Source organism: Osmerus mordax, chromosome 12, assembly GCF_038355195.1.
Source record: "Osmerus mordax isolate fOsmMor3 chromosome 12, fOsmMor3.pri, whole genome shotgun sequence".
NCBI classification, from domain to species: Eukaryota; Metazoa; Chordata; class Actinopteri; order Osmeriformes; family Osmeridae; genus Osmerus; species Osmerus mordax.
The window spans coordinates 5072587-5087239 of NC_090061.1; the positions used below are offsets into that span (position 1 = coordinate 5072587).

The 14653-nt window shown below is 38.3% G+C and overlaps 1 protein-coding gene across 1 annotated transcript in view; it reads right to left on the minus strand.

Annotated features, from left to right (window-relative positions):
- Positions 1-6949: 6949 nt before the first annotated feature.
- Positions 6950-14653, minus strand: part of htr4 (5-hydroxytryptamine receptor 4) — a 35510-nt gene continuing 27806 nt past the window's right edge. The window contains exon 7 of the mRNA XM_067247629.1: positions 6950-8366. Coding sequence (XP_067103730.1) covers positions 8279-8366 — 88 coding nt within the window. The 3' untranslated portion in view covers positions 6950-8278. The remainder of the gene's footprint in view (positions 8367-14653) is intronic.

The following is a 14653-nucleotide window of genomic DNA, read 5'->3' on the forward strand; positions in this document are numbered from 1 at the left end:
GTCCCCGTTCTTTTCTCCCCGATATGAAACATCAATCACTTGACATAAGTTCCTGTCTTGTATGGCACATATAATACTGTATGACTTTGACATATTTTGACATTCCATTCATTTCATATTCTAGGCATAAGACAAAGAGTAGTCGATAAAATCAAACCATAAAATGTCATCCATAGATGCTGCTATATTAATAATTTAATTAATGTTGTTGAATAGTTAGCCTAAGTAAAGTCCTTATTATTTATTTATGTTAAAATGTGTTACTAATTATATTACTTGTTATTATATATTGTAAGTCTTTAGGCTACATTTGATTTAATATATAACCCGCCCCTCTAAGTGTGGGTTGACCACTCGATTTGACTGACAACCAGTCAAACAGTTCGGTGATTCGAGTGGAGACACAAAGTGATTTCGCCCTCTGCCGCCACTTGTTGTCTTGCTGGACAATACAATGGAGATTGTAGAATGAGGGACTGTATCTCCTTATTTAATTACGGCTGCCCTTATTGGAAAGTGACACTTGTAATCCTGTGTGTTAATGAAAGTTTCTTATGTTGCGTTCTGGCAGTATAATAAATGTCCACTAGGGGGCGTTACACGATTACTGTTTTTCCTAAACTCTGTACCATACGGTCTGTTTTATTTTAAGGAGTTGTATGTAACGTATACTATAAGAGTACTTAATAATACCACCCCCATGCTGTCTGTAAATAATCAATTAATTTAATCGCATTACATGGACTACTATTCACAGGTTTATTGACATGCAGAGAATAAACTGCAGGGTGTCATTCAATTAATTATTGTATTTCTTATCACTGTACAAGCATAAAGGGAATAGTGCTTAATTTTATATGATTTATAAATACCTTCTAAATAAAATATAAATGTGTTTGTATAGCCTTTTTTTTACAAGCAATGTCACAGATGGCTTAATATCTACCCACAGAACTACACCTAAGTCAACCTAAGACACTTAAAGACTAGGAAACCTTGGGAAGAGCAATTCAGTGAGGGATCCCCTCCTCCATAGACGATCGGGGCCACAGAGAGGTGCAGACCATAGGCGGAATACAATTATGCAGTAAGAGTAGAGATCAAAATAAAAGTATGCAAATGAATGATAGACACAGATATCCAGAGTTCCAAATCAGAGGAGCATCCCCAGCATTCCACATTGGTGGGGACCCACTTAAAAATGATATGTGCAACCAATACCCCTAATCTGATCGTCACTGGAATTGTCTAGACAACTCTCATTGTTGCTGCCTACACAGGCGTAGATTTAGGGGTGGATGGTAAGGACATTTCCCTCCAAATGTCAAAAACCCATCTATTTGTCCCCACCAGTAACTATGCCAAATCTGAACGCATTTCAGTATGTTATTATCATACATATTTCTTGTCGCCAAACTGAGTTTTTACTGCACAGTACACGTAAGTGCTGTGGAACGTTTGTGTAAATCGAACAGTTTGAGTGTGGCCATTTTAGAAGGGATTCAGATAGTCTTTGGCAGATTTGTTTCACACCGCCTGGGGCTCAGGCCTGCGACAGTCATCAGCAGCAGCCCATTGGAGCTCTGGCTCTCTTCCTTGCCCTCTCTGTCTCCTCTGGCTGTCTCAGTCTATAAAACAGGATAGAGGTGGGAAGGAACACATCAGTAAAAACATCCATGGATATAAATCAGCAGGGGACATTTTAGGACATCTCTGCTATAACCATTTCCCAGTAGACACACCAGTGGAATTATTTAGGAAACGAAGACAGTACAATAAGAAAGGGTCAGCTTATACTGGCAGGCAAATGGGGATCTCTGACATTTTGCAAAAATGATGTGATAGTCAGTATTGTTCTAAAAAATATGATTTTTGCGTCATGAAGACATCAACAACAAGAAAAACCTAAACCTTAATCTAACATGTTCTCGCTTTCCAATGCTTTTTCAGGGGTTGACCACAATAAGTGCTCATTCTGAAGAGACATCAAAGGGAGAGTCAGTTAAATCTGAAAGTCAAAGCAATATCAGAGCTTTCTCACTCTTCAGTTCATGCATTCCAGTAATTTTCTGAAAACCAATATTGAATGTGATACCTTGACATCAATGAGTAACACAGTGAAGTCTCCCTGTGCTCATTATTTGCTGGTAGTGCGGGAGGGTTAATTAATGGATGCACTTCGGAAAATGCCGCCCCCCTCTTCATGCCGCCCTAGGCGGCTGCCTATGTCGCTTATAGGAAGGACAGGCCCTGCCTGAGAGACCCTGTGGGACATCCAAAGAAAGGAGTGACTATCTAAATCATGAAACAGGAAGGACGTCCAGACATTATGGACTATAGAGTAGAGCTGGGAACTAAATAGAAGAGCCATAGAGGTAGACTATTTTAGTTGTACAATCTCTTGAAATGTCAACTTCCAACCCATTTTACATATGAGGCTTAGGACCATTTCAGGTCCCACGAAGTCTGCTTTTGTAACCAGAGTGAATTGTGTCTGAACCAGAGGTGTGACTGTCAGCTCACATGAATGAACATACCTAACTGGGAAATCTTTGGGAATATATTGTATTACTCTATCACACATACATGACCCTTTCTCTTTGGGTTCATATCAATACCAGAAGTAATTATTAAGTGTAAACATTTAAGTTCAAAAGAATCAGTGTTAGTGCTAGCATTAGTGAAAATCTATATCCAACTGGTAATTACTTATTGGAAACAGATCCATCCTGAATCTAATCATGCCCAAGCTGACTGTTAACATATCTACCAGGGACAATATCCAAGATGGTGTGTCGTGATTTGTTTCAGTGTTTTGAGTCAGTTAAGCTTTTAACCTTCATGTTGTCACTGAACATACCACAGAGTCCCCTTCAAGCTAAACATGGCCACCCCTCATATAATGTCTGTCATGCCTTGGTCTAGCTGGGAGTCAGGATGTGTGGTAACATATCTATCATACAGCTGTCTGCAAGCAACATAACTGAACCAGATGGTCAACATATTTAGTTCCCTCATCACACAACAACACAGCTGGTGCCATGAAGACCTCCATGAGAGAGCTGTTTTTGAATTGTCATCAAATCGGACATTTATGATGTAATGATGTATAAATGTGTTAGGTTAGAAATGTATTCATCCTGTCTAGTGTTTTGTTATCATGCCTATTCTGTCATTGTCGCCAGAATTCAGTAAGAAATAATGTTTCTTGAATCAAAGGTCTTCAAGAATATAAATGGACTGAATAGCTATATCATGCTACAGTAATGTTGTAAGCATATAAAATAACACAATGTGGTAAGGCGAAGGTTCTTTAGTCTACATCCTGGTTTGTTTACACTGTTACTCAAGTGAAGTCTAGAGCAAGTCTACAGTAAATAAAATTGGGAGAGGTTTAAGAAGTGACGCACACAGTTTACCTGTTGGTACGAGGATAAATTAGTACCTGCTGTCTCAGTCAATGACCAGCATTATTGTTGAACCATGACGACAAGAACAGGGGGGTATGAGGGTCTCCACATGTGGGACCCGTTCCTTTTGTATGTAACCACAAGTCATAGTATTTTTGTACTGTACCTCAACAGTAAAAAATTCAAGTTTTGCCACAGTGTGCCAAATGATATGCAACAAGACCTTGAGATGCTGGCTTTTGTTGGTTCCCGTTAATTGACTTTGCCTTTAAAACTGAATGACCATGAAGTGTAAAAAAAAAGAAGAAAGATCTGAATCGTAAACCTTTGTGCATGTTTGAATGACTTGGCTATCTTGATTCATTACATATTTTTTATTTAAATATTTGTTTATAGCAAAGTAAAGCTGAGACTCAGGCATATAAATATTTCTTTATATTTATTCATTCGTCAGAGCTGTCACATAGCAACATAAAATGTAATACACATGGCTCCCTGAATAAAAAGCATTTTTTTACATGACAAGATGCATGCATATCTTACTCATTTTAGAATACAGTAAATACTGAGGAGTTCCCAAACGTTTTTAACGGTTTGTTGGGTTGTGATTTATACTGTGTATTGTTACACATTTCCACTGAAAACTGAGCTCATGTGTCAGGAGAATTAAACAATGCAGGGTTGACAGCCCAGGTGAAGTCAAAACGACAGGTATGGTCTGACTACAACTCAATAGGATCCAATTTATTAAAAAGGTCGAAGAGGCAAAGTTTAGACTGAATTCAAACTTAAACATTCATTTTTGCTGAAATCTTGAAAGACTGTGAATGCTGTACTGTACAGTATTATACTGAGCAAGTAGTTCACCACTATGAAATGCCATGGATTTAAGTTTATGCAGAATTGGAAAATCCCCCCCAACTAGTTCTAAGAATCACTGTTGATTGTGCTGCTGTGTTGTATTAGGTGCTTTTGTATCGTGTGTATTTTGCAAGTGTATAGTGCTTGTGCAACATGATGTAACTTCAGTTTTACTAATTTACTTTAACCCTTTGAAAAAAATGTTTTGTCTACAAATTTGATTGTGCTGTAAAGGTGACAGTTGGAATGTGTACTGTTGCACGGTGGTGTGATCTAAGTCTAGCAAAAGTATGTTTACTAAGTTAAGGGAATAAATATGGAAAGGGAAGCACTGGTAACTACTTTACAGTATGAAACTTATCATTTTTAATCATTTATAAACATTCATCCTTCATCTTGATACTTTGCTGGAGGGGTTATGCTGGCAAAAGATTAGAAGAAAATAAATTAGTTTATACAACTATTCATTTAAGACCACTGAAGAGGCACAGATTCATATTACAAAAACGTTGCAGAAGAATATACCATTGTGTACGATTTATAATCCTAGGAGAACAGGCGTCACATATATTTTATGCACCAAAAAGACCAAAAGACTGATTCAGTTTCAAGATAGTTTCATCCACAACATGTCAATTTGCATGGCTTATGTAGGCCTAAGAAGCTGTGCGAATCATTAAAATCCATAACTGAATTAAGTAATTGTACTATAAATAATAATACAATCACATACAATTAAAAAGGTAAATTGATTTATGGCATCATACTGAATATTTTTATGATTCTATGTTGAGTAAGTAATCCTAAAAATGGAAAAGAAGGGAAAAGAATCATCATTATGTATTGAAAATGACATGGACTAATCTTCAAAGTAAAAAAAGTGCTCGTGCTTCAGTTATGAGAGGTCACAGTTGGAAAGTAAGGTAACGTGGAAACGACAAGAAAGGATCTCATATAGGTGAAAATAAGAGCATTGATGCACTCCAAGTACATTTCTCTGTCTATTGTAGGAAAATATATATAATTTCTTGTACTAAACCTTTCTATAAATATCTTTTTATGGACCAACACCGTGTGTGTGTGCATGTTTTGTGTGCGTGTGTGTGTGCGCATGTTCTGTGTCTGTGTGTGGGTGTGAAATTGTGCATGAGTGAAAGAGAGAGTGTCGACAAATGCCTCTTCATAACAGTGTTTCTTCATTGTTATCTGATTGTCTTTCATGTAGTCTGCGATTCATAAATCACATTTGTACTGTAATGAACTCTCCAAGGCAAGTTGCATGTGTGGAGAGAGGCAGAGATTTCACAGAAATTAGGTGTGGCCTGAGATGTTTGCCTTCAGAGAAGAAAGCACATTTTACTAATAGGTCAATAGTCCTGTCAACATTATTCATTTTACATACTTAGCTACTTTCACTTTTAATTAAAAATTAATATTTTTGTCATCAATCAACCCAAATAATACAATGAGTCATGCTTACTATTTAGCTAAACATTTCTTGATGAAGTCTATGAGTCTGAGTCTACCCAGGATCTCTCTATGAATATCCAGTTGTGGGCGAGAATCTGTGCTCTGAATGACATTAGGACAGCATGGAATACTTAGTTGACTAAATGACTGCAGGTCATTAAGGTGTAGAAAACTAGTATTAAACCATCATGTCCTATGTTGGCTGTAAGTGTGAACCACTTCAGTGCTGGTTTCTCTTCCTCTCTCTTATTTTCCTATCACATCTAAGGGAAGATCCAGGAGAAACAACTGCTTTGGCATTGTTGTTTTCTTCCAGGTTCCATCTTTATTACAATGCTGCATATTACAAGTCAAACCAAAAGATCTGACCCAATTCAATGGGGAAAAATCTTCTAAATACTTTTATTTATTATTATCCCATTCTGTTTCCCCATTTCCAAACTAAGGTTTCTGTCATGGTTTAATTTTGTGCAGACAACATTCCAGGAACATTAATATTTTGGAGATGTTTTGCATAGTTTTGTAGCATCTCCTAGTTTCAGAATAGGAAAATAGTGTAATGTATTTTTCTAGCAAGCAAGCTCTAATTGGTTTATAGGTCTGCTAAATCATTGTTTGTAATAGAAAAAACGAATGCCCTTCCATGTGTGCCGGTTGGGTGAGGATGAGAGCATTACAGCTATTGGCTTTGTAATGTTTGCAACCATCCAAGGGAAACATATTTTTTACTTAGAGAACTTTGTCCCACCATTCATGAGCGGAGCTAGTTCAGGCATGGGACTCGGGCAGCGCACGTCATCCACTCATTACTACACCTGTGTTAGCCAGCACAAGCCCATTGGACCACGTCCGATAAGGCAGCATTAAAAAGCAGCGCGGATACGCACACACACACCACCGGTTGCTGTATGATCAGTGCTGCTGCTGCCCTCCACCATCCCCTTCTCCCCCTTGCTGTCAGTATGTTCTATCTTTCAGGGGGATTATATCTCTATTGCTTCCTGCCTCATATGCCATGTATGCATGCATAGCATCGAGGAGGCAGGGAGTGCTTCCCTTATATCATCCACTCCGCCAAAGTCAAACCTATTTCCATGTCAAGGTTATCAATAAATGCTCAATCTAATACGTAAGGGTTTTGACTTAATTAGCCAAATCTGACACCAAATTGGGAAAGGTGTCTAAATGAGAGCACTTTTATGATCATGTAGTTATAAATACTTTCTTTTGGTACAAAAGTACTCTTGATCAATTGGGTTAACACTGAAGGAAGCACCATCATTAAGTGGAAAATCATGCTTTTTTTACATACTGGAATGATAAGAATCCTTTTGGGCTTCTTATGAAATCATAATATGTTTTGCTCAGAGTATGCCCAAAAAAATACTTAATGAGAAAAAGCCATTGTTTACATTGACGGAGTACTGTATAGGTAGGACCTGGCCATATGTGCTGTGGCCCACAGTTAAAGAAGATCTATAATACATATTCATAAATATAAATGGCTGAGAAACGCCTTTACACTACATTCTGGCACATGGTTATCAAGGCAAGAGATGTTTTAAGAACAAATGGGATGCAACTTTGGACAAGACACATCCTTACCCAAGCAATATAACATTTACCCAAAGCATAAATGATCAAATGTGCGACATTGTTGGTGTGACATAGGCAGTGTTCACACATAGTCCACTATTCACACACAAATACATAGCACATTCCCACATGAGATCATTTCCAACCACACACACACAATGGAAGCACACTATCAGTGATAGGCAAAATATAATGCCCAATTTTAATATGAATGAACTGGTGACAACTGGTGTTTTTGTCTTTTTACTAGTCAGAAGGAAGTGATGGTCATGGATTTGTTCATTTAGTGTGTTGAAGCTTATATTGACCTCCAGTATTGGGCAATGACTGCTTATAACGACACAAAATAATTAAAAAGAAATAAATTACCTTCAACATTCTGCTTTTGAAAGTTGTGCAAAACCTCAAAAAATGAGTTACATGGTATTCTGCTAGGTATACAGGACAGGGCACAATGTGCTGGAATGGAAAAAAAGAAAATAAATCCACATCAACATTTCAAATGAACACTTCCATGTCAATAGAGTAAGTGCATAAATGTTGTGGAGCTTTACAACCTTGATCAGTATACCCTATTGAAAGGATTACTTAGTGACATTGTTATAACTTTCATCACCATTGGAATTTGCTTTCCGAAGGGGGAAAAAGGGAACTATAGGGAACAATTGAAAAAGTACTTACTCCCTCTAAGCAAAGTAAAGGACAGGTTCAAATAAGTAAATGATAATACAATATCAAGTAGCTTTTTTTGTTGCTATTCTGACAAAGCCAATACTCAAATCTGTTTTTGCTGTTTTGGATTACAATCCAGATGATCTTCAGCTTGCTGTGCCATAACCTTTCATTCCCACAACTGGCAGACCTGGAAAATAAGTGCAGCCAGCCTGAAGTTTTGATCCTGAAGTATTATCTTGTTCTTGGGGAATTGTAGTCAGTTGCAGTCAGAAGCAGGACTCCTGTGACTCAGTGTCGTTTTGTAGAGAAGGTTTCTCTGGTTCAGTATGGTTCCCGTTGTGCAGGGCGGAATACCTGAGAAGTAAGAAGACTATTACAACATTACACAGTAAAGGAAAATATATTTCAATGTGTCCCAATACATTTTTGATCCGTCGACTTTGTGAGTTCATAAGGTGAATAAAGCAAACGGAAATTAGAATCAAAGAAAATGGCACTATCGTGTGTTTAATCATAGCATTGCATCAGGTTTTATGAGAGGTTTGGTGAGAACACAGACCCTTTTTTTCCTGAAGACGCTGGATTTATATTGTCAGTTATGTCAGACGTTGCAAAAGTATTTTTCTGACCAAATCTGTCATGTTTCTGCATTCCAAATGCTACAATAAAATATTGTTCTCTTTGACATTAACCACAAATATTGGCAGGGACAATTAGATGTCCTTTTGACAACGTCCACCCTTAATCTATGAGTGTCCGCACATCAAGTGCATGTGTGTGTGTGTGTATGTGCTAGTTATGTAGATGTGTCTGGAATTTAACGCAAGAGTTATTTAACTCAAGAATTAGCCTAAAACCATAACGAACAAGCACACCAAAAGCAATTCCTGCTGAGAAATTGTCCATGCACATTTACCTTGACAAAAACCATCTGAACACCCTCTGATGTTCTAGGACTTTAAAAAGGAAATTTGCTAGAGCTTCTAAATGGAGCAGAACCCAAAATTGCTGCCACATTGCAGTGCTTAACTCAGCAATACACAGCAAATGGCAGAATGCCAGCATTCTGGTAGTGGCCACTATAAGTAACATTGTAGTAAAATTGGTTAGTGTAATTTCCTGTACAATTTCTTGAAATTTAAAACCACCAGTTGGCAGCACATTGGAGTACATTTGAGCTAATGAACCTTTTTTTTTTTACAATTACTGTTTTATAAATATGTGACTCAGCCTAAAGCAAGTGTCTCACCAGTTATTTTTTCATGACAGGCAGGGCTACAAGAAAGTGCTGTAATGCTGTATCAAAATAGGAGTTCTTTAAATGTCAAATACTTTAAGAAAAATCAAAATGCAAATGGAACTAATCCGTGACATCAGTAAGGCATTAGAGGTCTGTGACAGCAAACAGAAAAGTTCACAGCAGTTTTAAAGCTACAAAGTGCCAGCCAAAAACTGATACACTGTAATATAGTAAAATATGTAAAAATAAAATAAAAATACGTTATCTATTCACTATCAGATCAAATCAGTGACTCTAGAATCTGGAGCATTCCCCAGAAACACTTATGTGAGACAGCCAATATTCTACACATGGGCTGTGGTTAAAAAATAACTTTGACAGAGCTGGATCAGCTGCCATTGTAATATTTTAGTCCTTTTTAAATGCATTTTGTATGAACTCGTTTTACATTTAGTCATTTAGCAGACGCTCTTATCCAGAGCGACTTACAGTAAGTACAGGGACAGTACAGGTTTTAGAAATGTAGAGATGCAGAAATCCTGTGCCTGTACTGCAAAATTATATTGAGAGATGATAAGGATTGTGAGTAAGAGATGAGATTTATCTGAACTTAAATAAAATCATCCCTTCCTTCCTTGGGGCTGAAACGGCTCTTGAATTAGTTGATTGGTGCACATTTCATCTTAGCAGCTCTACATGGAGATCAGTGAAGGATAATGTAACATAATACATCCCTCCCACATGTTGTGATAGAGCTGTCGGCATGCAAAATGACTGCATAGCTGATCAAATGGTGCGTGAACGGCATTGTCATTTAGGTCAGTCAGAAAAAAGAGTAAGATGAAAAAATGAGAGTAAGGGTATAGCTTATAGCTTTATTTGGAGGAACTTCTGAATAATAGTCCATTATTTCCAAAGACAGCCTTCGTGAAACTGGGATGAAAGAATTGGAAGACTGACGATCAAATCTGTCTGGAACAACGCAGCTGACTCTAGCTTTCAGATGTACTATTCGTCATACCTCTGGTGAATTTACATTGTTGATTTATGTAATAAAAAGTAGTACCTATATATAGCAACAGGCCGTCTGCTGTACCAAGATAGGACCGTCAACTTGTTCATGGCCAAACATTCTCTGTGTAGCAAAATCTTTGAAAGCTTCTGAAATGACGAGTTATTGGACGCTTGGATGCTTTTGGATGCAGATGACACAATGCTAGTTTGTGAGGACGTTTTGTTTGCTGTGTTGTTGAGATGACGTTGGCAGCTGAGCACATATGGCAGTACCATTCAAAGAGCTATGACAACCATGATGCTTACAGCTCTGGAAATGGCGCTGCAATCTGCACCACATGAGATCTTGAACTGGGGTTGAATCTTCTCCAGGCAGTTTTTACACAATAAAAGTCGAAAGCCCAAGTAGGTGTCAAAAAGTACAACTTTGAAAAGAAGTTTCACCCAATGCTGCCATTCTCAGCCATTCAGTCTAAAAAGATACAATCCCTCAGAACAGCACCTCTTTAAATGCAAACACACCTTCATGCGAGCAAGCACACACGCACACAGGTAGAAACCCAACTCACACATCCATGCAGACATGCGTGCATACACAGTAGATGCCCTTCACAGAAATTCTTCCTATGGGAAGGGTGGAGAGTGAGGGTAAAGCAGGTGAAGGAGACTCACTTGAGAAGTCCTTCAACAGCACTAGACGGGAACAGGCCTAGTGTTGCAGAACCAGAGAAGTAGTTTGGAGAAAGACGAGCATCCACTGATGACCAGCAGGGAACAGGGGGCAGCAGAGGTCCAGAGAGCAGGGAGACGAGAGAGAACAGAGAGAGGGGGGGAAAAGGGAAGAAAGGTATCTAATTCAACAGTGTCTAACAGAGCAGGGATAGTGTGCAAGCAGGGACACTGGAGGCAGCTCGAGAGGCCGGGGTTATAATTAAGCAAAGCCTTGTGAGGCCTTCAGCATCACTTGTTTTTCATGACTGATGCCCCACTCTACATACCAATTAATGTGTAAGACAGAAGACACCCACGTAGAATCATTACAAACGTATGAGAATATCTAATAATGAAGATGACTCTGTTATTAACAAGACCTTTAGAAATGCAGGTTTGAGTGTTTGTATGTGCATGTGTGATAACATTCTGTTCTCTAGTGTGTTATCTTAAAGTCCGATACTGACTGTGTTTATGGCTGGTACTGTTTATGGATGTACTTTGAGGACTATGCACTCATGACTGCTACTGTACATTAACTCTTACAGCCCAGATCTTTGAATGAAAGCTAGAATGTCTCTGATCAACAAAGGTATAAGAAGCTACACTACAGTGTTCTGAACTTGATTTGATGCTTGGTGTCTAACTTGTAGTGTTGGATGACAAAGTACAGTAATAATAACAAGTTTTCTAAAATATTGATCGGTAAACTGCAAGTGAATGCACTAAAAACATGTAATAATGTTGATGCATCCAGATACAGCCATTATTACAGTAGTTGGCATACATAATTTAATATAAATTAATTTAGATTCCCTATGCTGTTACTGTGCAGTTGCCACATTCATACCAGCATCTGGACATTTTTCCTGATCTGAGCTTTCCTGTTTTGTAGTTGCTTTGTAGACGTTGTTTATTTTCTGCAAACAATACACTCCAGACGCACACACACAAACAAACATTGTATTGGATTTTTTCAAGGCTATTATAGTAGAACCAAACATCTCAGCCAGACAAAATGAGAACAGGAAGTACTGTATACACACTGCAGAAGCTATTTTTTGAACACAATAAGTAAAGTTGTTGAGCAACATGTCCAGTCGATGTCAAAGCGGAGGAGAGAGAAATTGGAAAAGAGAAGGGTAGACATTACAGTGTATGATACTGTTCACGCTATTTTCTTTGTATTATTTATGAATAATGGGTGGTATGGTATTGTCATAAGAAATATCACCCAGATAGAATTCCAGTGTGACCTCCTAGTCAATGCCCCCCTGGACTCTTGAGACAGAATGCTTCTTAGCTAACGCACCATCCACCAGCCCTTCTAAGATGTGTGTGTGTGCAGTTAGTAATGTTGAATTTCATGGCGGGAGCTGTCATGGCAGACACAGACTGCAGACTAATGGGAGCTTAGTCAAGCCAGGGAGGCATGGGAGATGCATACTGGAACAGAGTTGGCTCTGTTGGCCGACAGACTATTATTAGCCAATATATCATCCATATTAGCTTTTGGGAACTTCTGTTGGCACTGTGGCATTCTGTGACTTACAGTAACATTCACACTGACTCCCGACTCCAGTAAGACTAGTGTCTGTAGAAACACAGCGGGATCACTGCTCTTGCCCTCCTCACAAATAAATACACTTAAGGCCAGGACACACCAACCAGACTGAAAGCAAGGTCACAACCACATGACAGCAGTGACAGCATGAGTCAGAGAGGTTAGGGTTAGTCTACGTTTAGGGTTGGCCAGTGTTGGTACCACAACAATTTAACATTTCAAACAACAAAAGTGTTGGTTCTATGAGCTGATGATGAGTTTATGAGCTGAACTATAAGATCCTGAAAACAGCATTCGTTAGCAAGCTTTTTGTTGTTGTTTTGATGCACAAAGGAGCAGGGACGTCAACGGCAGAGATGACAGGTGTATTAGCAAACTGATGTGAACGTGTCTGAGGCAACTTATGGTGCAATGATATAACCAAGTAACATTTCCCAAACAGGCTGCATTTCATGGATACTACCTGCACCGGTATATACTGGTAATCCCAGAAAAAAGTATGCAAATTGTCTATACTATATTGCAATGTAATATATATTTTAGACAGTTTTGATAAATAGTATATATACGAATTAATGTAAGCACATCCCTGCACTATCCTGAGCCCACTGAAGCAAAATTTTATTCTTATCTTACTGTAAAGTGAAATTGAATGACAATAAAGGTGAGTGAACTGAACTATACCTCTTATGTACCAATCGATCTCCTGTCTGACACGTCCTGATCGTGAAATGGCTCACAGCCTAACCTCTACCCTACCTCCAACTCCTGTTGCCAACCCCTTTCCGCCTTATGACAGAGCACCAAAGGGTCTCCAGCAGCAGCTGTTTGCACATCCCAGCATCTTTGTGTTTATGGTCCGGACGAACATGCTGACAGCTCTGCCATTTGGAAACAGTTCCAGGATTTATGTTACTGCAGATGTTCCAAGGGCCACAGAACTCTGATAATTGTGTATGTGTGTGTGTGTGTGTGTGGGGGGGGGGGGGGGGGGGGGGGGGTGTCATTCATACATTTTATTTTAATACAAGTTTAGGTTGCGTATGTTTTTTTTTACGAAAGTCTACAGAGGAAGAGAGGAATTAGCATAACAGAAAAGTTAACATACAAAACTTGGATTTGGTACTGTACCACACATATAACGTGTCAAACCCATGATCCTCCACTCTCATTTGATGCAACATCAACATAATCGAGCCATTTATAATATCCTAAACACTGTGCTGTTTTGTGTAATATTTGGTTGAGGCAAATGACAACCTCTGGCAGCAATGGGAGGGCAAGTTCATAAGTCAGCCAAAGCTGTCATCCAAAGCTTCACACTCACGGTTTCTTGTTAAGACACAAATTAGTCATTGACGAATGCTTTCATGTTCTTATTAAAGTAATATTTTGAAATATTTTCCTGGAATGTGTGTAATTTATAATAGTACAAACTAAACAGAAGGCATACGAATTCAGAATTCTCAATTGAGACCACCCCAGGTAGTTTTGTTTAAGTGCTGTAAGGTGACTTGTTTTTATTTGAACTTTTTCTCCAGCAGTATTTACTGTACCTTCACGTCATCCAGGGGGAATCACGCTAAATGTCACTAACAGGCCATGCATAAAGAACAAAGTTATACAAAATAAAAAACTGCTACCATGCCATAATAAATGATTGAAAAAATAAATCCATCAATTATGAATTACCTTTCTTATTTTGATGAGTTTGAGTTGTTTGATGCATGACTTGCAATTTCATTAAGGTCATGGAAACAAACTAAAAAACATAATTGTGATATCTGCTAACTTTCTTTTATAACTTAAAGTACACAGGCATCAAACTATAAAAAAGTTGTCTTGTTTCCAGTGCAAGTACATTACAATATGTCTGAATTTCTGGTACTGTAAATCCAAATGAATATAATTTCAAACTTGGTGCCAAACATTCTGTGACAATGTGTGTTTCTGTTCTAATGACCCATAGGGATCTTACATATAACACCAGAGCTGTGCAACACATACACATCAGAACGTATACATATTATATTATTCTCTATGGCTGAAAGCCTCAGTTCAGAGAGATGTGAGAGTGTGAGAGATTGTCGTCTCCAGAACACACAACTTTGA